The sequence below is a fragment of the Centroberyx affinis genome, unplaced genomic scaffold, assembly GCF_046629955.1.
Source record: "Centroberyx affinis isolate AG114_WGS23_722 - 3 ecotype Tasmania unplaced genomic scaffold, CSIRO-AGI_Caff_v1 ptg000014l_1, whole genome shotgun sequence".
NCBI lineage: Eukaryota > Metazoa > Chordata > Actinopteri > Beryciformes > Berycidae > Centroberyx > Centroberyx affinis.
In genome coordinates, this window is record NW_027278730.1 from 93,150 (window position 1) to 118,070 (window position 24,921).

The window sequence follows — 24,921 nt, forward strand, 5'->3', positions numbered from 1 at the left end:
TCCCCCCCGGGGGGTCAAAGTGGAAGCAAGCCGTTTCCAGCAGGGGGGGGGGTGGGGGTGGGGGTGGGGGGGGTGGAGCCCCGGCGTGCGATGGGGTTGATTAATCCGCAGCAACTATGGTTTGTCTTCTACAGCCCAGTGAGCAACTTCATTTCGACTGATGAGTTCACGGCGGGGTCAGGGCGGTCCTCCTCTCTGACATTCCGCCCGCCGCCACGACGAGAATTAATTCCTCTCGCTGTAAAAAAAAAACAAAAAAAAAACACACCGACGTGGCGCTGGGACCCGGCTTTTGAGACATATTGCAATTAGAGCCAAACAACTCGGAGAGGAGTTATATGATGTCAGTTTGTGTGTGTGTGTGTGTGTGTGTGTGTGTACGTGCAGGCGTTTTTTTTCCCCTTCCTTTGTGCGTCTGCTCTTCATGTGGCTCTGGTAAATGTGGTCAAGTGTAAACAATGATGGCTTTTTTCCAGACTTTTTCCTCTCTACGTTTTGACAGATGATTGTTTGGAGTCTGCCTCCTCTGTAGTTTCCGGGGTTCCCAGAAAAAACCGAATGTGCTGAACACAAACAGGTGAGGGGATCTGCAATACTCATTTTCGAAAAAAATAAAAATAAAAAAGAGAAAAGGCGAGCGGCGGAGGGGAATGCAAACCTCAAGCGATGTTTGTCTTTGTTTCCAAGAGCATCCGTTTCTGCGCGGGTTCCATTTGCATCTAATATTACCATTGCGAAATCAAAGAAAAACGAAAACTATTTTTGATTTCTGCATGGTTTGCCATCTGTTACCATACATCTGAATTCTACATCGCGAGTCTCTGAGGCATTCGCTCGCTTTCTCTCTCGTTCACAACCATTTATCTTTTTCTTTTTTTTTTTAGTTTTTTTTTCTCCTTTCCCTTCTCCCCCTTCACAGTCAATCAGAAAAAAAAATATGCCCAACTCCGCGCTTGGCCCTCTCAAGCATCACCAATGCGCAGAAGGCTTCATCAAAATATTTAAACAGGAGCGATAGAAACCTCATGTCCTAAGCTCAAAATGAACTTTTTTTTTTTCTCCCCGTTTTGAGTATGTTGAACTGATCGGTGCGGCCTGCGCATATCAAACAGCAGGGAATGTTAACAGAGGAATATATTGTGTGTTTCGACAATTTCACCAACAGACACAAACATACAGTATAGACTGAAAGGCATGGAGAAATGAGGTGACTTTTAAGTGGGGGAAAGCATTAATAAATCAGCAGGGCCTTTCAATAGACTGTGTCCTGTTTCCGCTCGGCGCCTTTTCCCACCTGTCTGGCCGCGGAGCTTTGACAGAGAGACTGCTGGCATTATTACAAATAAATATTGGTTTGAATATATAGCCCTGTCATTGCGCTGTATTACGGTTATGGTCCTCAGGAATAATTGAATCTGCACCGGATTGTGATCTGGCTGAATTAATGGATTGTTCGAAGGGATTGATGCGAGGAGAGAGAGGGGGTGTGTGTGTGGGGGGGGGGGGGTGTCCGGGCATGGCTGCGTGGTGACGTGCGGGAATTCATTTCCCCCCTCCTCCGCTCGCTGCGGAAGAGCATATTGTAAAAATGGGGGGGGGAGAGGTGTCCCGCGATGTATGTCACAGTCAGTTTTATCGCGAGCGTTATGATGAAACCACTGTGTCTGTGGGGGTTTGAAATAACACCGCCTGTTATCTTTTTGCTCTGGAATATTCATTGCTGCAATTATTCAAAAAAAAAACCCCGTGCGCAGCCCCTGTCTGCAGGTATGTGTACTGAAGAGCAGATACGCCAGTGTGAGAAGTTACTCGCAATTGTCTGTACATAAATCAGCATCGCATTATGAAAATCAAGACCGCGGAAAGCCTCAAAGTCGATGAGAAACTCTACCTGCGAAACAATAGAGAATTCAAGATGTACTGTAAATTAGGCCTTTTTTTGGTTTTTTGGGCAAAGAACAAGTTTTAGTCGCAAAGCCTCCCGAAACTTCAATCCGCTTTTTTGGTAAAGTTTCTGGGTTTTTTTTTTTTTCGCCGCCGTCTTCAACTTCATCCGAGCCAGAAAGAGAGATTTGTTAAAGGAGACAAGGAAAACAGCCCCAGAAGTTGTCGAGATTGAGACGATAGAGCGCCTGTGTGTGTGTCGCCTCTATCTGCCCGCCCCGCTCCCGCTCGCATCGGAACACAAGTCGGGCCGAGCAAAGACAAAGAGCTTGTCTCCTTCAAGCATGAGGGAAGACAGAGAGAGAGAGAGAGAGAGAGAGAGAGAATATGTAACCATCCTTAAGTAATTTTGTTTACTGGCCCTGGCTCCGGCGGGCTCGCGGGTAAGAGTCTCCAGGCGCTCTCCCATTCTATTGAACAAAACTCGGCAAATTGGTACCTCAGGTTCATTCCTCTTTGAGCTCTCTCACCTGGGAGTCGGGGGGGGGGGGGGGGGGGGAATTGCCTCGTAGGCCCGAACCGCAAACAGCTTTCTCTCTGATCTGCTCCCTTCGCCCTCACACTATTTGAACTGTGTTTTCCCCTGGCGTTCTGGGAACCGTTTGCTCTCTCTTTCCCCTCTGTCGAGAAAGAGAAAAGGGGCTGTGTTCTTCATACATTTTTTAAAGTCTGGAGTATGTTCCCTCATGCAAACCCAAACACACACACACACACACACACACACACACACAGTCGTACACACACAGACGCGCTTTCTCCTCGGTGCTCGTCGATGCTTTCAGGCCAGTTCCGTCAGTACCTGGACGTCAGGTTTTTTTTTTTTTTTTTTTTTTTTTAAAGCGAAAGGTCCGCCAACTCGCCCCGATTTGTAAACAAGTTTGGACGACATGAGCGCATTAGTGTCGGTTCTCGGTAAATTCAGTGTTAAGAAATGCCAAGTACGTGTACAACATGGCGCTTTGATGAAGCTGTCCTCAATCAATAATTCATCACAACTTTGCTCGGCTATACGAGGCATCTCGATAAGTTGCTCGGCGAAACTGAAAAGAATCAAATGAAAGAAGAAAGATCAGAAGAAAAAAAAACACGAAACACACACACCGTGTTTATATTTAATGGCTTTTTTCGCTTTTGGAAATGCCGTGACGCGCTGGGTCAGCATGTTTCGACAGGACCGGAGGAAGGACCGGAGGAAGGAAGGAGGAAGGAGGAGTGGCGAAGGAGGTGGGGGGAAGAGAGGGGAAAAACAACTTCGTACGACCACCTCTGGTTTGTTCTCATTTTGTTATTTAGCTCCGTAAAGAAGGAGAAAAAAAAACTGCTTTGGCCACCATCTTTTGGTATTTCCTGCTAATCCCCGCAACCTCCTGTTCAGCGGTGGGTGCTGGTGGTCTTTGTGTGTATGTGTGTGTGTGTGTGTGTGTGTGTGCACCTGCGCGTGGTGGGGCTCTAGTTTCTAGTGTGTGGCCAAAATCTAAATCCATGCCAGGACAGCAATCCGGCCTGAAAACACAGCTCCTAATCCTTTAACCTTCAGAACAAGAGGAGAGGGAAAAACAGCTGAAGGGAGAAGGGAGAGAGACACCCAACTAGACCAGACCAGACCAGACCGAGGGGGCCGCTGATATTCATTCAACCCCCCTCCCTCCCCTCCCTCCTCCACTCCCCTCTTCTTCTTCCCCAAGGCAGGAAAATGGATTTCTATTTCTGGTGGCTTGATATCGCTGATCATGGTTCATAGCCCCCTTTCAGGGCCTGGAGTTAACATCGCGGGCTGATGTCAGGTTGCGAAACGCTGATCGGAGCCAGGGAGATGGGTCCTGATGGCCTTCCAATCTGCCAAAGCCGTGATGGCTGCTTTGCTGATACCATCGCAGTAAATTCTATCACTGTCACTCTCTGTTTCTATCCAGAAGCACTCAGAGTGTGCGTCGGCGCGTCCTGTGCGCGCGCATGTGTGTGTGTGTGTGTGTGTGTGTGTGTGCCTTTCCCAGCTGTCCGTGACTGACATGACATCTGATGGCATTGTGCTCTGTGTGTGTACTGTAGCTTAACCTCAATGATGCCTTTTCCTTGAAAACCCCAGGAGTCGCAATGACTGGTGTGATGACTATTTATCAATTGAGACTATGAGGTTATATCAGTCTGGAATGTGCAGAGTCAAATGTCTGAGTATCTGGTAATGACATTGACTTTACAGAATGGTATTCAAGTACTCAAAGTACTTGAAGAAGTGAGCACTGTAAGCACATGGGTCTTAATCTTTTTTTTTTTTGTTTTCCTATTCTGCACTGCATGTCTGCTCAATGTTTGTATGTGTTTTAATGTGCTGTATAGTTAGTCTGCTATGTGCTATTTGTCTTCCACTGAGGGCCACATTGGAAATAAGTGTTTTGTGTAACACTTTCATGTGCCATCAATGTAACATACAAAATCCTTTAACATGTTTAGATTTTTTTTTTTTTTTACCCATAATGAATTCAATCAGTCAATCAATCAACTTTAGATATTTGACCTGGATCACAGTGGTGCACTTTCCATGTGGGGACCCAGCAGGAACAGACTCGACCCAGTCTAAGAAACACTGCAACTGCATGGTTTTACAGTACAAACACAGTCTTGCGTTATTATACTTCCACCGACAATACCTTACCCTAACATAACCCTTACCCTAAACCTAACCTTGCAACCTTAAATCGCTCTGTTTACATGGAGTAGTGCAAGCACACTGGTCTGCTTGACATTTAAGCCATAGCTTCCTTGCCTCTCACGTCAACCTTCTCTCCACTCGCAATTCTCCCATGCTATTAGAGCTCCAACCTTCTCAATGAAGCCCACTTTGGCTGTATTGATATTTATGCTGAGTGATGCTTCCTGACAGTGAATTAATCAAATGTTCCTCATGTACTGTGCTGTGTCTGTCTAGCCCCCAGCATATCCCAGGGGCCCCGGTCTAGGAGGGGAAATAAATAAACAAGCAAAGATCTAAGGAGACTTAGCCAGGGGCATTGAATACGCAAGCACACACTCACACACAGGCATGCACACACACATTCCAGAAATGCATTGCTACACCCCAACACATGTACTTGTCCTGCACCACCTCAATCGCTCCCTCCACACACACACACACACACACACACACACACACACACACACACACACACACACACACACACACACTAGGAATACAATTAAGTTTATGGTCAGCAAGCCAACTGTTTTAACGCAATCAGAGGCTCCTGCGTTGGGTTTTGGTTCCTGAGACGAAAGGCGTCGGGCTCCTGAAGGCAGGTCGTGTTCATTACACCCCTCTCTTCATTTTTCCTCCCAACTTCCGCCAAACTAGTGGATTAACTACTTAGCCGGACTTTTCCCTGTGCTGTTCCCTTGTAAATGAGGGGAAGGGGGGGTTGGGGGGGTACAACACTGAGTCTGGAAGTGGAGCACAGCTGCCGGCTTTCCGATAAAGGTTGCTTGTTTTCACATCCCTTGAATTAAGATTTATTTTTTTCACAAGAGTCTCATATTAAAAAGGTTAACTGTTCCATCAGGGGGTTCTGAGCCAGATGAATATACATACATGTGAACACACACAAGGGTCTATTACTGTAACACTGCCAAGGAGCACTCTGTCACTTCTTAAGTACATTTGTCTCTCGGGGAATCTAAAATCTCTCGGTATACAAGAGAGGGGGGGAAAAAAGCACAACAGCGATATATTTCTTACCATGTGTGTTTGAAGCAGAGAGCGCAGCAGCGGGATCTTTGCGGTTAACCGCCTGTTTCTGTCAATCTGCTTCTGCTGTACCTCAGATGGCAAACAACGCTGCTGGCACTGCCTCTGTTGTAACGGGCTGACCTCCCAGCAAACAAGCGGACAAGTAAAGTTTCGGCTGATATGTGACTGGCTTCAATCAAAACTGTATGTAAATCATGTCGCAATCACAAAAGTACATCCCTCAACTTAAAGCACAACACATGTAACTGTAAGCGAAAAGAGTGCCTATTAGTCTGATTAAACAGGAAGTTCTATAGATGTGCTGGTGCTTTTTTCTGTTCCTATAGGCGTGCCAGAGAATGACAATGTATGGTGCCAAAAATGTAAACAATGTAGTTAGTCTGTGAATCAAACAGTGCAAATCTGAATAAAAATGCTAACTCTCAAGTCTTGCATAATCATGTATAGTCCGACAAATGCAGAAAAAAAGCTCTCTCTTCAACTCATGATCGCTTATGTTCGTCCTCGTTAGCATATTCACTTTCATCCCGTGCGATTTTCAGTATAACTCACAATAAAAAAAAACAGACAAAGATCATGTTCCTCCCCTCGGTTCGGGAAGGCCGTTCCATACAGTGCATTGCATTTCCAGTGGCAGGCGCTTTCCCTCATCCTCAGCACCATTAGGGCCATCAACGTTGACGGGATCAATACCTGTGTTTTGGCCCCAGTGCCCCTGCCAGAGATAGCATGTCACCGCTGACAGACAAATATCAGCGCTCGGCCCCGTGACGGAGGGGAAATCGCCGTACTCTTCCGCTAGGATCATCCAACACGGTATCGATTCGCCCCGCGCTAATCATACATCAGGGCTGAATAAATGGCTCAGAGGCAAACGTTCCATTGTTCACGATTGGGAGATGTAATAAAAGAGAGAGACATTTCTTTTATTGCCAGTAACTCGGGGCTAGTCACATAATCGTCCGATGATGGGAAAAAAGGGCTTGGTTAGATCGAGGTCCGTCAAAGTGTTGCCGGTACTTTTTTAGTGATGATCCCCGTCGACTGGGGGAGGTGCTCATTGCAGTGTGTGTGTGTGTGTGTGTGTGTGGAGTATGATGGTTGTAAAATGGCAGACATCTACTTAACTGTTGTTTTGTTTTGGTTTTGTTTGTCTCCCCGTAAGTCATGATACACAAATCAAGGTTGTGACTAAGATCAAAAGAACAGCAACATATTAAAGATGAGTCCACCGCGATTTTGCTTGTGATTCAACAGTATATCCACATCAGACTGACCCTCATTGGCCCCCATAGTTCTGTCAGCTATTCAAAACCCCTCTGCATTCCAAAAAAAAAAAAAATGTAAACAAATCTACCACTCAGTGGAAAGTAAAAACAGTCTTACTGACTTCTGTTCGAGATGATAAAACAGACAGGGCCGTGGTTTGGATATAAGAGGATTGTCGTCCCACCCCACCCCCGCCCCCACATCCCCACCCCCCCATTCAATCCAGTCAAGGCCTTGCTACAAGCAAAGTCTGCCAGTTGGGCACCAGTCACTTCTCATCTGTGATGTTGGCAACAAGCAATTACAGCTTGAAGACAGCTAGAGCTATCAGGGATTCTTTCAGAGGTAGCCAATGTCAAACCCCTCTGACGCTCCGCCGACGCTGGGTGGAAGAGTCTATCAAAATTTCCAAGATATGACGGATTGATTTCACTTAAAACTTTCATCTACAACAGCAAGTCCATTTTAGTTCATTAGCGTTTTCTCCTAATTCGGAATCTTGGCCAATAATGCCTTTTCTTCTGAGTGGAATCAAATAGGAAAAAGGCATTGAACGGACAACAACTCGAATTCGAAATCCACACCACCCACATCCATGGCTTTAGCTTTCTGTTAAATGAATCAAGCATTAATTAAGCAACTCAAGCCATTCACAAGCCAATATATCTTGCATAGCAGCTTCATGTAAAAATGAAGTCTTCAAAGCTCTACGGTATGTCAAAGGTGAGAAATAAATCTGTTGCTGTGCGGACCGAGTGAGATAATAATTTGAGCACCAGCAGTTCCTGATCTCCTGTTTCCTCCCATCTTTACTCACTCCTCTGTTATCTCCACCATTCCATCAAATACCACGCTGATAACAGACTGGAGAACTCAATCGACCTTCACTGAGTAGAGGAGAGCAGGCACTAGTGATATTGGGGCAAAAGAGGGGGATGGAGGCTGCCTGTTTGTCTGTCTTGTCTGCCCATCCATCTGTTTTCACAAGTTTGTCTTTTTTTGAAGTTGAGAAAAAGCAATAGTAATGCGTATTCAGCATAAATTACTGACCCATAAAAGTGAAACCATATGATCGAAATCACATGACTAACCCGAACCCAAAATTTACATTTTTGGTAAACTCTCAAACGTTTCACTATATTAGTGCAATTATATTCATATTCCTTCATCATTATAAATAATAATATCCCTTATTATTTATTACTTATGTTTTATTCCTTTTCATTTTTTATAATCGGGGCTGCCAGGTTGACATCCACACACCACTGATGTAATGTAGGCCTACATTCTTATGTTAAAGACCCCATGAAGTGGCATGGAGAGCGTGATTTGCTTCCGTGTATTGACGTATTTCTGAATGAAACAGAAAGTTAGGGTGTCAGTGGGAGGGGCTCATCTTTTTTTTTTTTGCCTGTAGTGGTGAATAGGTGAACAGGTGCAGTGATTTTATATGACAAATCTGTTTTTTGTGTTTCCATTTATAAGTTGCTTATCTTTGTCTCGAGCCAGCTGCCACACAGTTTTGTGCTAGTCTACCTATATAGGCTATTGTGATACTATCTGATATGCTAAATATAAATTGGTTTCTATATAATGTCCTTGTTAGCCAGCTGACTCAGATTTACACCAGCCTGCCTATACAAGCTGATTCTAGCTTCCACAGCTGCTCTAAGCTACGTTGACGCTGTCTGATAGACAACTGTACATAAACTGATTGCAGTGTAATGTTAATGTGAGACAGCTGACACAAAGTTTCCTGTCAGTCGACCAATAAAGGTTGAGTATAGCTTGCACAGCTATATTAGGTTATTTAGATACTGTTGTATTTATTGTGTAGCTACTAATACTTAGATTCATACTTTCAATTCACATGTGGTTCAGATATTGTAATTACCATTAAATGGGAATTTATTATATGATAAGAATGAGTTATTTATTGATACAGTGATTTTAAAACTTTGTAATTACTGATATTTTGTTAAAATATGGGTCTTTTGCCAATCATTTTGGAAAAAGACCAATTCATCAACAGCATGGATTCAGCAGAGCAGCAACAGCCAGACTTTAGTCTGTCTGAGGTGTTTTTCTTCAGTTTTTTTGTTATTATTCTCAGTTATGGGTGCATAAACTACAATGTAGGTTTATTTTAAATATTTTAATTGTCTCCCCACTCACATTGCTTAGTTTCAGTCAGTGGCTTTAATCAGGTAACTGTAGTCCTGGCACAATATAAAGGCTACTTTATAGACAAAATAAAAAGTTAAGGCAAATACAGCCTATCATCATTCACAGCTTTCAAATGAGAAACTGAAATGTTGGCGCGATAAAGAGATTATATAACATATCGATTTTCTGAAGGTAGGTGCTGCACATTGGCTGCATTTCCATATGACATGAATACAGCATAAAACGACAAACAGGCAAAGGTGAAAAATGATTCCAGTGGAGTTATATTTGACGATAAAAGAGCATTGTAAATACATATTGACAAAGAGGATTGACAGAGTGTGTCGTGGTTCTCTTCACAACAAACAACGATGTTGCTGTCAAACAGCCAGCTAACACGAGGTAAAATATGTTAGTCGACAGCTGTTTGCTAGCTAAGCTGAAATATGTTAGCTAGCTAACATTCATTAATGGAGGACTCTATTGCCACCATCATTGCTCCTAGCCAGCTGCATTGCTCTGTCTGGCTACAATGGGAAATACAGCAACTGCCAAGAAAGTCAATGAGAAAAAAAAGAAATAAAACAAAGGAAATGGTTCTATGAAATTCACAAGCTTATAGTAACCTGTTACACCTGCATCCGAACAGCCTGAGCGCTCTCTAAGCAAACAGAGAGGGAGCCATGACACAAGCTGGCGGCTGTCAATACAGTGGAAACCTGCCAAATGTAAAAATCACAAACCTTTAGCCTGTCACACACAATAATGATTCTCCCTTGACAAAAACTGCTGACCGGTAAATTATTCATATTCACGCTATGAATAAATAAAATAAACAGCCCCCACTCTCAGTCTACAAATCTGGGAAGTATTTGCCCATTTAATCATCAAATTTTAACAGAAGCTGCAACACATTGCATAAGTATTCCTGACTCCTGGGACAGATGAAAACTTGACCAACCGCCAATAAGTGGTTCTGCCTAATTTTCAAGAGCCATTTGCCTCCTATCTGATTTCTTTGCCTTGTATCAAGGCCCAGAGTATAAAGCCTGCCTCTCTCCCCTGGTCCCCAGATAATTAACTCGGTTTAGTTGTATACAGCACACATGCACATCCATTTCTAATTAAGCGACAGGCAGCATCTAGCACTGCTACACACAATATTTTAGAACAGCTTAGTGATTTTTTTTGAGACCGGTGCCATATACCTTGCTTAGACACGTCGATATCCCCAGCGAACCACCGCTAAATGAATTTAACTCCACACATGCCTCGCAGCGCAGTTCCTAATGGTTCCCTTCTCAACATGTAAATGACCTCCTGTCCCGGATCTTTGATTGCAGATCAATGACTGTTTGCTTTATTTCGACATTCGGCAGCGGTGAACCGCAACGCCGCGGGGGCAAATGTTGAACAGAGAATTTACAGGTTTGCTATCGAGCACTTTGAAACAATAAAGCCGGTAGTGAGCTATTAAACAAACCGGAGAATAAAGTGGCTTGCCGCGGACCGAGATTAACACGATAGATACAACGTCGAAGGGTGTAATTACTCTTTACTGACACGAAGCGTTTAGCCCCCCAGAGCGGAACAGTGTTTACCACAAATACCGCCACCACGCTTGACCTAATCACGGGCTGGGATTTACCTGACTGCATTTGAAATGTGCCACAGCTGATTTGTGTGAGTTGGAGCTGATATTGGTCTGATAGTATGCGTCACGTGTCGATCCGGAATTGGTACTGTATTGGTACTCATACAGCCCAATCAACTGCAACACAATGGCATGTGCCCACCGATGGTTAGAAACAGAGTGAAATTTGAATTTTGAATGATGACAACAATGGATAATACAGTATGTGCACTGATCCCTAGAACAAAGACATAGATAGAGATATTGATGCATTCTTTTTTTATCCCATTTGACCTGTTCCTCTGTGGATACTGTATCACATTTTTTGTAATTTGTATTATATTTGAATTATCTGGCAACTTGCAACTTGAGAAATGGAAGTTGTCCAGTTCTACCTTACCTGAAAAATAATAACATACTGTAAGACTAATGGTATTAATGCAGGATAGATGCAGATAACTGCATGATGATGGACATAATGGCTACAGCTGTATACATCAACTAGCATCCAGACCAGCAGGGACAATAGAGGACGGTCTTAGCCATTACTGCCAATTCCTGACTGTAGAAAAATGACAATCTCTATATTGTCCTGCCAATGTATTAAAGCCATGAGCTGAATTCCAGCTCTTGATTATGTGTGTATGAGTTGTCTGTTTCTGTGTATGAATATGTGTGTTTGCGTGCTTCCATCCATGGACATTGGTGTGTGTGTATATGTCGCACATATTTGGTGGCTGGTATATGTGTGTGCATGTACCTGTGTGTGAGCGTGTGCCAATTCATGTGTGTGTGTACGCGTCCCCGTCTGTGCACGTGTGTGTGTGTGTGTGTGTGTGTGTGTGTGCTCTAGCTGGTGTGTCAGCTGATGTCCCCAGTAATCCAGCAGTGGGCCTGTTGTGGATTAGTAGCAGGCTCCAGGGGATGGGAATCCCATTCCCGTTTACAGCTCTCCCTGGCAGGAAGAAAGGCAAGGATGCCTTCTCTCTACTGCCTTCACACTGGTTGGAGCCTGCAGGCGTGTGTGTGTGTGTGTGCGTGTGTGTGTGTGTGTGTGTGTTGGGGGGTGGTGGGGTTGTGCTGTGTATATATGTGTGCGGTGAGGATGTAAGAACGATGTCTAACCCTAAATGCAGCTTCTCTCTCAGTCTCTCAACATTGTGATACACTGGTTGTCACTCATTAGATGTCCTGGTTTCTCATCTGTCCATAGCAGGCTGATATCGCTCTTACTATAGTTACATCATAGACTGACCATTTTAAATGCTTACAAACATATGTGGCATGGGTCATCGCTGTTGTCAGGTGAAAACCTCATATCTCCATAATGTCAAAGAAAAGTAGCCTTGTTTTTAGCTTGACGGCCATGCAGTTTTGAATTTATCTACTTGGTTTTGAAGAGGATTCATAAAGCCATGGGTTGTAGAATTTAGAGGAACATGTATTCCCTCAACTGCAATTAAAACATAAAAATCACCAAAATTTGAATTACAAGGTTTTCATCTGGCAGCGACAATATGATTAAGCATTTTTTTCCCCACCCAATATACAATAATGTTGACTCAATGACATTTTAGCCAAAGTGTTGTTCTTGTGGAATGAAATAAGAACTGAGAAAAATAATCATTAATGAATTTTTTTGATCCATTGATTGGCCAATGATATCAAGCCTAACTGGCACAACTGAACCAGTCAGTTTATCTTACTTTTTCCTAAAAAAAAATGTTAATTTTCTCTTTTTGTGGAAATACATGGTGTTTCTGTGCGGTGGGGAAATGAAGTGAAAAAATGAAAATGCCGCTGCATCAGTGTGGCCTCCTCTTAGTGATACTCTTTGTAGGAACATGTTGCTGAGGTGCTGTGGTGGCATTTCTATCACATCTAGCGTACACACACACACAGTCACACACACACACACACACACACACACACACAAAGGCCATTACGTGGCAACAACATGAAATTTCATCACGATAGGATTTGTTTTGAAGTCATTCGAACACCATCCAACACAAGAGCTGACCTCTTGAACCCTGAGATACAACCTTACCTTCTCCCCAGTGACAATTTAAATGCCACCTTTCTTCCATTCAGAGAGAAAGAGAAAAACATTGTTTATTTTTTTTTTCCTCTTTTTTTTTTTTTTTTTTTTTTTGCCGGGCCGGACTCGCAACCCGATAGCACAACAAAAGAGCTGCGGTGGCAAGTCCCCACGCAGACATTATATGTCAGCATCGCCGTCATACTGTTAGCTTGTCCCGACTGTACAAAGCCGTCCTCATTCGGGGCACCTAACCAAGGTCAACCTGGATTAGCCACTAGTAACCCTATCAGGTCCAGCACAATGATTACAAAGCCCAGTGACACTGGCTGTCAGCAGACTCTTTCTAAGCAACCCTATCTGCCCGACCCTTGGCTACAGAGCCACCGGAGAGGGTTAGTCCATTTCAAATTGTTCCCCCTTTGTGTCTCCCTTTATTTCCCCCCTTTGATTTTCGGCGACTCGTTTGGTTCATCAATCAGGCTGTCTGGATGCGTGCGTGTTTGAAACCCATGCTGCACATAATTCCTATAATTTGTGGGGTTTTTCTTTTTCCCCTCTCCACATAGCCCGCTCTTTGTGCTTGGGACTTCCGAAGCCAAACCGCCCTCCCACCCAAACCCCCCCCCCAACCCACCCACTCTCCACCCCGCACATGAATGGGCCCAGTAGCTTTATGCTACACAGCACATGGTTCGATTTGCTTCCAAACTCACATAGGATCTGTTGTAAAAAAAAAAATGCTAATAATAATAATCAAAAGGTACAAACTGGTGTTATCCTCCTGAATGAGAGATTTCGTGGCACATACTTTGGAATCTGGGAGATGGTGTTTTGTCGAGAAATGCGATCCGGTAGCTTAGTAGCACTCGTGATCCTAAATTCACAGTTTTGCCACTGTGAACGAGGAAGCGGACTCACCACTTCAGACAACGTGTCGAAAATAAAAGCGAAATAAAGACTCGTGTTTCACCGCGAGCGGAGGAATTACGCATCCGAGCCCATCGCTTTACTCACTTACTTTCCCCTCCGCTCTCCCAACACCCATGTCAGTTAGCGGCATGTTAAACGAATCGAACCTAAAGAAAAGGAGGGAGAGAGCTTTGTGATTTCGGTTTTGGGGGGGGGGGGGTAGAAAGAAGAAGAAAAAAAGAAAAAACGATGATAAACAAGAGCGAGAACAACGGCAGCGACAACAACGCTAGCAGCGTTAACGTGGCAAGCCATGTTCTCCACTTCAGCACATCAGAGGCGCACCCGGCTTCAGTCGCCCTAAAGGTACCCGTTTAACAAAGTGATAGGGCTTAGGGTTTTTTGACTCGGGGGGGGGGGGGGGGGGGGAGGGGGGCCCCGATTCGAAACCCCCGCCGCTGCCAAGCACATGGACGGCTGCTGATTAGAAGGAGGGTTGGCAGCAGTGGGCAGATGCCAGGCAGGGGGGGGGGGGGGGGGAGAGGGAGAGAGAGAGATGACGGCCTGTCGCCAGTCCGCCACCCAACCCCTCGCCCTCCTCCCCTGCTGACCCCCCCCCCCCCCCCCCCCATTGTACCAAAAAAAAAGAAAAAAAGACCAAAGACATTTCCTCGACAAACCCAAAAGGAGGAGGGAGGAGGAGGGGTGAATTGCAATAGCGCCCGCAAACAACAAGGTTTCATCAAAAACGCGGCAAATGTAATGACAAACCGCACAATTCTGCAATTTTTTGGTAGAATTGTTTTGATCGTATGAAGCTTGCCACAGTTTCACAATGAAAGATCGCAATGCACGCCCACACACACGCTACAGTATATTCTCTGCAAGTTCGGGATACTGAACCTTCCCGCGCCAGAGCTTGCGGAGGATAAAACATTTAGCGGCGTTTGGATAATACAGCGTACAGGGTAGAGTTAAGTCATCTGGATAGAGCAACATGCGCAGTGTATTTGTTCAATCTGTATGGAATCACAACTTTATCCGGCGAACACCTTGCTCAATAGAAAACCATTATGATGAGCCCCGGTGTACAAGGGCTGAAGGGAGACGGACAGGTTTTTTTTTCCAAAAGGTGGACAAACTCAATGCGCGGTTGTAATAAGTCAAGATCACATGGAGCCGGTGGTTACTGTGAACAATAGCCAGGCTCAGGCTTTAATCATGCTACTATATCCCAGACCGTATTGATTTCAGAGCAGCTCAATATGACTACATAACTAGGCCATTCCTCTGCTACACCACAGCACTGTTAGCCAGGCACAGAGAGAGCCATAGACACACACACACACACACAGAGTAAAGCACACATGCCCCAACATTGCATCTCAATGGAAGTCATACCTTGAAGAAACACATTAATAAAAGAAGAACTCCCCAACCAGCGACGCTCACGAGGTTCAAAAGCATATGGAAAATAAGAAATCAATAATCATTTAACAAACAAAGGGCATGACATCAAAGTTCTACCCCCTTAGCCATTCAAGTCAACTCCGGGTAATTTACCCTACCAAAAGGGTAAATTTCAATCATCAACAAACACAATACAAGCAACTCGGCCGGTTCTGCATTATTCAATGGTAAATTCTGTTGGGAGAAAATATATGAGAAATCAATAGCTGCTTCCTTGAATCATGCAAGATGACATCATTCATAAATAGACTGGTGCTAGTGCGGTGCTATATTCAGTGAGCAGAGGTAATGAGAGCATTTTTATACTTGGAGCAATCGCACTTATGGAGCAGGAGGAATTGATTCATTACAAGTGTGTCAGATAAAGATTTAGCAAGTATTAAAGGCCAAATCTTTGGGGGATTTGATTTAATTGTAAAACACTTATTGACGCAGAATGTATTGTATGTGTGTGTTAGTGCAAGGTGTATTCAAATAAAGGTGAAATTCAAAACTATTATTTTATTTTAGGGGGTTACTGCCAATATGAATTGATAATTATATTTAAAAAAATGTATTTCTCCTGTTATCAGTACATGCTTGTGACATCACACATTAGCTGGGGGTTATACAGCAACATTCACATTGATTTACAACTTTCAAGTGTAAAAGTAAATCAAAAAGAATATATTAATCCCTGGTTATGTTGGTATTTGTTTTTTTTCCCTTCTCAACACAGAAAGCTCTCTCAATCGCTCATGTCACACCTCATATCAATTCAATAAGATACACGTTTTTAACAATTATTTCAATTTCTCATATCTAAATCATGGCATCACTTCAGCTATTCAATAACATATGTACACAGTGTTGAATTGCCTCTACAATAATCCATGTTAGTCTAAACTGGATAATGCCGCTATGTCTTTTTCTCTGTCTGTCTGACCTGATGCCTTTCTGTCTCTCCATCCGCCTGTGTTCCTGTCTGTCATTCTGTTGTCTTTCTGTCTGCCTGCTTCTCTGTCTGTCTGTCTGTCTGTCTGTCTGTCTCTTCTCTCCCATCTCCTATATCTCCATCAGCCTGGGACTAAAATATCTCAGGAGCTCCAGCCTGTCTGAAACTGAGACCTGGAATGTACTGCTGCGGAGTTCAACACACACACACACACACACGCACATGCGCACACACACACACACACACACACCTTTGCAAGGAAACGCACACAAAAGAATGCCCCTTTGCATGCAGACAACGACACAAACACACACACACACACACATACAAAGATACACACCTTCACAGGCAGACAGGTGCACAAATACACTTTCACATTGCCAAGTGCATATGCACACACACACACACACACACACACACACACACACACAGACGCCATTACATGCACTCACCTTTGCACACATACAAGTGCACAAACACAGATGCACACACCACGCATGCACACACACACAAACACACACACACACAAACACACACACACACACACACACACACAGTGATGGTACAGTACTGGTGGTTAGACTGTGGTCTCTGTATAGAGGAGACAGTGCCCCCTGGTGTGGGCCACTCAGTACTCCCAGCCATCACACCACACCTTACCCCAATCTATATTTGAACAGGATTCATTTACTCTTCTGGGATGGATTACTCATGCCTGACGCAAGGAAACCACTTGTATCGGCCTAAAAAAATGCAAAGCGTTGCCTATATTGCAGACAGACTATAGCAAACGAGTTAAGATAGACGCTTTGTATCACGTAAAGGCCTCAAACTTTCTGTTCCTTAACTCTAGACTGTGCTTAAGGCCTACACACCTACACACACACCTACACACACTCCCAAACACATACATGAAAACACAATGTGGGTGAAATGCACATACAGTATGTGCCGGAAAACGTGTCATGTATGTAGACAGGGAGGGGGAAGCCATGACATATCCTGTGCAGTCACTGAAAATTATACTTATTCCAATAGTTCCAATAGACATCAGTAGTATAGTGGTTTCTTAAACTGTAGCAGAGTTGCATTATGTTTCTGTGACCTTAGGACAAAAAGGGTCCTAGAGTGAGAAGCCATGTTTATCAAGGTCTATGTGATCCTACTAATATTTGTCTATTGGTGACGTCAGTATGCATAAGATATGCTGCAGCTAGAGTGTATTGTTTAATATTAATATTCAGGCATTTGATTCATCCTATTCAGATCCATAATAGCTTTAAACCTGCACATGCAGCTTCTAATATTAAACTCTAGCCCTAGCTTAAAGCCTAAAAACTGACCTTTATTTGTTCCAGGATATTTATATTACTATATAATTATTTATTTTGAATCAGTGTCTCTCTAACCCTAGAAAAAAATGTATGTTCAGTCACTTCCTTTTTTAATATTACTTCAATATTCATGCTATCATTGAGGCAAATATTAGGTTTAAATATGACTCAATATCGCTATGAGATATTGACTCTTGACTGCAGCACTTGTGGATTAATATAGCAAAGGTGTAACTCATTGAGTGTTTACAAAAATGCTATGACTTGTTCCCTTTACTTCCCTGTTGAGGAAAGAGCTTTGAAATGCTGTGATTCCTTATATGTTTGTGCACAAGATATTATGGAGTTCAATAATTATCTTTTACCCCATTTCTCTGTAACCCCCATTTACCCCTTTTCACTGTATGCCGTCTTCCATAAGGGAAATATATTACATGCAATACATTATGCATTAAGTGCATTCACAGCTTTCTTCTTTTATGATTATTTCTTGGTTTAATATGGTGTGTCAAATAAAAGTCATAGTCTTATACTTAAAATCGAGACAGCAGTTGTAGTGTAAACAATATTATCATCATAATATTTTTAAATTTGATTTATTTTATGTGGTACTACAGCTGGGTTTATTTTATTTTTTTTGGACTGAAGCTGTTAGTATTAATTTAGATAATATGATGTGGTTTACAATGCCACAGCTAATGACCAGTTGATAATCCACAATTTGAGTAAATTACAGTGTGCAGAATATAATCAATTGTTCTTCAAGGCTACTTGGGAGCAGCTTGGGCACTAAGGAATTTGTCTGTTAAAAGATAAAGAGTGTTTCTGATAATGCTGTACTAAAGACAGTCATTATGGATTATAATGTGTTATATAAATCTATGGGCTGTTAGACATTCAGGTTATGGGCTTATAACAATGTTACATCTCTTCTTGAAGTAGGATAAACTGAAAAATTGCCCCCATTATAACTGTAATTTAGTCTGGATTTGGATAGAATGCATTTTGGGATGTTGTGTGTTAATTACAAAAAAAAATGCAATGTATAAAGATTACTTATGAGCATCTTTATTATGCATTATAGTACATGCATGCATGTAAATACAGTAAATACATTGCAGCCATCCCTGCTAACAGGCAGGCTGTAGTGTGCACCTATTCGGATGGTGCTGTTGCTGTTTACAACGCTGCCAAACCACACTGCAGCCGGGGAACAAGCACCTGATGGATGAATACATTGATTTGGATGCATACTGATGAGGATGATCGCGAGGCCGCTGATCTTCCCAATAGTTGCCACCTTCTCTGGCCGCTCCAAACCCGCTGTCACGGTTTCAGGTTTCCAGCGTGCTGTGCTGTTTTGTATGCAGACAAGTACACAAAGACACACACCTTCACAGACAGGCGGCTGCGCAAACACACTTTTACACTGACAACATGCGCACACTCTCGCGCACGCATCGCACGCACTCATCTTTGCATACATACACGCGCGCGCGCACAGAAACGCGCAAACAGTGGTGGTATAGCACTGATAGCCTGTGGTGTCTGTATAGAAGAGGCAATAAGCCACCGACAACATTATTATTGTTAATGGATGGAATTATAATAATAAAGGACAAGCCTGTACGCTGTTTGAGATGCACTAAGTGGTGAAAATGAAGGAGCCAGTTACGCCTCCCGCAGGCCAGAGCGCGCACTGCGTGGAGAGCGCGTACACGGAGGCTCCTGGGTTGCGCACATGCACGTGTGCGCGCGTTTCTTCAAACCGTGTGCTCGAGCTAAACTGAATCCCATGCTTTCCGACAGTCCTGCTTGACCATATTACCAGCTGCACGTAGGCAATGGAGAGCGCCGTGCGCATGGCTTTTCAATTTTGGTGAAGACTTTTGTTTTGTTTAGTTTTTTTTGTTTTCACATTTTGCGCAATTGTTGGAGAGTGCGCGTGTATTGGTAAAGTGACGCCATGAGCTTTTAGGCACAATTGCAGCGTGATGAGAAACATAAAAAAGAAAGGGAAAATAAATAAAAACCGCATAAACACAGTAGGGATTGAGTTTACTGTAAAAGAGGTGAACTCATTCTGTGCGTTTTCCTCCGTCTCTCTCTCTCTCTCTCTCTCTCTCACTCACTCTCTCCCGCGCTGCAAAAAATATCCAGTCATTATTGAGTCTTCAAACCTTGCTTCCCTCAAAACATACGAAAAAAAAATCTGCCAAGCGGGCGGGATAAATTAATTTGTTGCCAATGCAGCTTCACCTCACCTGTTGTGAGATTTTTCTCGAAACAAGTGACTATATCCTGAAATTAGACGGATCCCTCCATTTGTATCAAGGCAACTCCATACAAGAAAATTCCCGAAACAGGTTTATTTGAATTGGTGTCAAGTGACATTACCTCACTCCTGCTGGCAGATTTTTTTTTCACTTGATTAAAGAAAAAAACAAGATTTTTCCTTTACTCCAGACTGAATGACTTGTTAAAGACCGACAGGCCGTATTTTTTGCAGTGTGGAGTCTTGGTTTTGTTCCGAGGCTCCATTTCTATGAGGCAGAAAGGGGGCGGGGATGGGATATTCAGATGAGCCGGAGTGACAGCTCCAGTTTCCCCCAATGCTCTGTGTGTCTGAAACTCCACTGGCTCCTTCCCTCCTAACTCCTCACTTCATAGTGCTGCGTACTAAAAACATCGGACGCTAGGGGATCAAGACGCATGCCACATTGCCTCTATGTGGGCACTTTAACAGATCTTTCGGGGTTTTTTTCCTCAGTTAGGGGGCTGTGGAGGGAGGATTTTTTTTATTTGTATTGTCTGATGATTGTTTGCACGGCTGATTATTGAGTTGATTGTTTATTTCTTTCTTTCTTTTTTTTTTTTTTTTTGGTTGTCGCTGCCCGCCGCCCCTGCGCGTTTTCTTCCCTTTCCTTTTTGGAATCGGCGACCTAGCCCGCGCTCACCAATGTCCTATCCTCAGGGTTACCTCTACCAGCCCCCGGGCTCTCTGGCTCTGTATTCGTGTCCGGCTTACGGGGCCTCGGCTCTGGCCGCCCCGAGGAACGAAGACCTGGCGAGGTCCTCCTCCGGCTCAGCCTTCAGCCCTTACCCCGGATCGGCTGCTTTCTCCGCCTCGGCCGGTGCGGGCTTCTCCAGTCCGCTGTCATACTCCGCGGATCCCACCACGGGATTCCCCTCCTACATGGTAAATCCTGCCATACATCCAGTTAATGTTTCTGAAGCATAAGTGCTCCAAAGCCGGTGGATATGCCGGCGTTTGTCGAGTCTATAATTGCGCAAAATGTTAAGCTGTCTACTACTAGAGATAGACTGCGCGATTTGTCGGTGTGGGTTTACAATGTTTTGGTTATGATTCACTAATCCATCAGTAGTAGAAGTGCTTGCTGAACTTTTCTGTTGAGCGCACCGAGGCAACATTTATAACAAATAGCCTTCTAATCGGCTCCTCGCTATAAAATACTTGACCTCTTTGGGTTTAATGAGATTTTTAAGCATGGGCTGCAAATTGTAATGGCTTGACCGATGCTTAACAGTCATTGCGCAGCTAATTATGTAGAATTGAATGATACCTACTAACATTTTTATTTGAACCTGTGGCCTCTGAGCGTTCAGTGTGTGTGTGTGTGTGTGTGTGTGTGTGTGTGTGTCATAGGAAATTAATATACTATAAGCAGTAGTTGTCTTTTCTTCCACTGCAGTCATTAATATCACCAGGGGATGAAGTCGCCGAATTTATTCCGAGTTGAATAAACGGAATTTAAACATGAAAAGCGTGCATTGCAATGCTAATGTCACAGGGCACTTCAAGCGTTTTAGGAAAGGTGCATATCAAGTGATTTGCTAATGGGATTTGTAATGCTGCAAAGAGATGATACGTTAACACGTTGGGGCTGCCACAGGAAAACAAAACAAGCACTCCCCCCTAAAAGAAAATGAGGAAGTTAATAGCTGATTACTGAACACTGAAATTTCCTATTTATTATCTTAACAGCTAAATTAACATAAGCTGCGTTATTAGTCAATCCGATAATGATCTTAACAGTTAACCATTAGTTCACGCCTTTCTGCGGCCTACTTTTACGCACAGTGTGTGTGTGTGTTTACTGCCTCTGCTTACTGGCGAGCACAATTATCTTGACATGGCAACGTGATAGAAAACAAAACAATATAAAACATTGTGTTAGTTTGGTTATTATTGATAGTACACTGCAAGATATAAAAATATTCATATAAACAAGTCAATAATTTATCCTAAAATCATATTTTCTTTAAAACAAGTGGGAAAAATCTGCCAATGGATTTATAGCTATATATTAACTTGTTTCCAGTCCAGTTTCACCTGCTACGAGAGTTTCCCAGAAACAAGTGACAATATCTTGAAATAAGACAGAATAAGGTGGATGGTTCCACATGTATCAAGATAGTGTCACCTGATTCAACAACATTCTTGAACCAAGTTGACTTGCTGTTGGAAACAAGTGAACTCACCTTCAATGTCACATTTTATTTTAAAAAGGAAAAAAAAATGTTTTAAGAAAAAATACAATTATGATTCAATAGCCTAGTAGAAAAGACAAAAACACAGTGACACAGTAAGGTTGATATTTTTTTGCAGTGTATTCATAAATGTTTTATTTTATTTTTATTTATTATTTTTTTAACTTTCCCCCAGAGCTCTCCATATGACGCGCATACGACAGGCATGGCCGGGGCGCTAAGTTACCACCCGTACGGGAGTCCCGGGTACCCGTACCAGCTCAACGACCCGGCTTACCGCAAGAACGCCACCCGGGACGCCACGGCCACCCTGAAGGCCTGGCTGCAGGAGCACCGGAAGAACCCGTACCCGACCAAAGGCGAGAAGATCATGCTGGCCATCATCACCAAGATGACCCTGACGCAGGTCTCCACCTGGTTCGCCAACGCCAGGCGGCGGCTCAAGAAGGAGAACAAGATGACGTGGGCGCCCCGGAATAAGAGCGAGGACGAGGACGAGGAGGACGGCGACGGCGAGCGCAAGGAGATGGAGCGCTCGGAGAAGACGCTGGATAACAGCGAGGCTTCGGCGGAGGATGAAGGTGGGCTACGAGGCCTCTATAATCTGGCGACCCGAGCCAATGATCCATTTAACAATTCAGTGGGGTCTGAGTGAGAGGAGGAGGAGGGGGGCGGAGAGGAGGTGGAGGAGGAGGAGGAGGAGGAGGAGGGAGGGGGGGGGGGGGTCTTTTATTTACCGCTCCTTCACCGCAAAACAAAAATGCCTATCTTAAGTTATTTAGTCTAATAATGAGTGTGGAAAAAAAAAAATCCGCCAAGGGAGTGAGATGATTCCACTTATTTCCAATGCAAATGAACCTGCTTCAAGAATGTGTGTGTGTGTGATCTGCCTTATTCTGCCTCGCTTCAAAAATACTGTCTCCAAACAGGTGACACTGCATGGAAACAAGTGGAATTATCTCACCTAGTTGGTTGAATTATTCATTTTTATTCATTCAATATTCATTTTATTTTTTATTTTTATGAAAACAAGACCTAGTGCTACACTAAGTAACCTGTTAAGATAGACATTTGTGTGTTCAGCGTGATTAATGGCAGGCCACTGGCGAAGTGGACACATAATATAGCAATCACCATGAGTGGCCTGAATGAAACTGGGCTGTTATTTTAGCGAATATTCTCTTGATGACATTTATGTATTGTTATATAAAAGGGCAAGAATTACTGTTATCATATAAATCTACTATTTAGATTTATATCATTTTAATAACACAAGCGTGGTTCTAGATATAGCCTAGAAAATTAGGCTACTTATTTTAATAATGGGCTCTAACTATGTTCTATAAGATACTTTTTTAGGCTATTCATATTTTTAAGTAGCTTATTTCGAATGTTTATTTTAATCTATTGTTGGCCATAAATGTTTTATGATAAAGGCATAAAAGTCTAGTTTTAGAGCTATTATTTTTTTCTTTCTTTCTTTCTACCTATATATGTCATTTTTTTTTATAGCTTATTATTTTGTATTTCTTCTGCCCTCTTCTTAGGGATCAGCTTGCACGTCGACACCCTGACGGACCACTCGTGCTCGGCGGAGTCGGACGGGGAGAAGGTCAGCTGTCGCGTCGGGGAGCTCGGCTCCGAGCGGCCCGGCGACAAGTGCGACGAGGACGGCGACGACGACGACCAGGACCACGACCCGCGCGGCCAGCTCTCCCCGAAGCCCGTCACGTCGTCGCCCCTCACGGGAGTAGAGGCGCCGCTGCTCAGCCAACACCACCACCAACATCAGCACCACCACCACCACCACCTGCACCACCTCCACCATCTGCACAACCGGCGCGAGGATTTGACCCGGAGCCTCGCCAGTAATAATAACAATAAGTCGTCGTCATGCCTGGACAGCAGAATTACGCCTTCTTCGGGCGCGCCTCAGAGCCCCGCGGTCAAACCCAAATTGTGGTCGCTGGCGGAGATTGCTACCTCGGACCAAAAGCAGCAACATCAGCAACCGGGCAACCGAATTGCCCTCCTCCAGCGTCGGCCTCCTCACTCCCCCTACGCCGTCCAGCACCTCCCCGGCCGCCAGCTCGCCCTCCCTCTACCCGGCCCCCTCCATCCTGGGACGACCTATTTATTACACTTCTCCCTTTTATAGCAATTACACAAACTATGGCAACTTCAGCCCCCTGCAAGGCCAAGGGATCCTGCGGTATACCAATTCATCCGGAGTGAGTCTGGCCGCCGCCGCCGCCGCCGCTGCTGCTGCTGCAAACGAGGGGCTCAGCTCGTCGCACCAGGCCCTGGAGGCGAGCACGCACCCCAAGCACAGGCCGGACTCGCCCCTCGTTAAAACTAACCCGAACCAGATTGTTGTTGTCGAGCAGCAGCAGCAGCAGCAGCAGCAGCAGCATTTCAGGCCCGCAAATTTAGAGGCAAAGAAAGGTACGTAATAACGCGATGCGGTACACTGTAAAAAATAACAAACGATTTTATCAAGTTGTTTAAGTGTTTGAATCTTGAAATTGTAGTTGTTGTTTTTTTTTCTCAAAACACTGTGGGGAGTCTTGCTATGGAGGTGTGAGATGCGTTCACTTGTTTCCAGTGCAATTCAGCTTGTTTTTCCGTTGTGTTATTTTGGGATGATCTGCCTTATTCTGCCTGGTTTTCAAGAACACACTTCACACACACACACACACACACACAGAGGAAAATCATCAATCAAGCACAACCTGCATTTGAAACAAGTGGCATTATATCACCCCATTGGCAGATTTTTTTCCCCCCACTTGTTTTAAGATGAATACGATTTTCAGACTGAATGAGACTAAATGACTTATTAAGATGGACATTTTTTTACAGTGTATATATGAGGTCGACGTCGACGCAGCAAATCAACGCGTACTAGGGCCTATAATTCGTCTTCAGTGCAATTAGTTTCATGGAATAATCAATTTATAATTG

General features: G+C 43.9%; 1 protein-coding gene across 1 annotated transcript; it reads left to right on the forward strand.

Moving 5' to 3' along the window:
• Nucleotides 1-20,404: 20,404 nt before the first annotated feature.
• Nucleotides 20,405-24,410, forward strand: irx2a (iroquois homeobox 2a). The gene is given in 4 exon segments (XM_071536018.1): nt 20,405-20,644; nt 22,133-22,538; nt 23,505-23,976; nt 23,978-24,410. Coding segments are annotated over 4 exon segments (1,551 nt in total).
• The last annotated feature ends 511 nt before the right edge of the window (nt 24,411-24,921 follow it).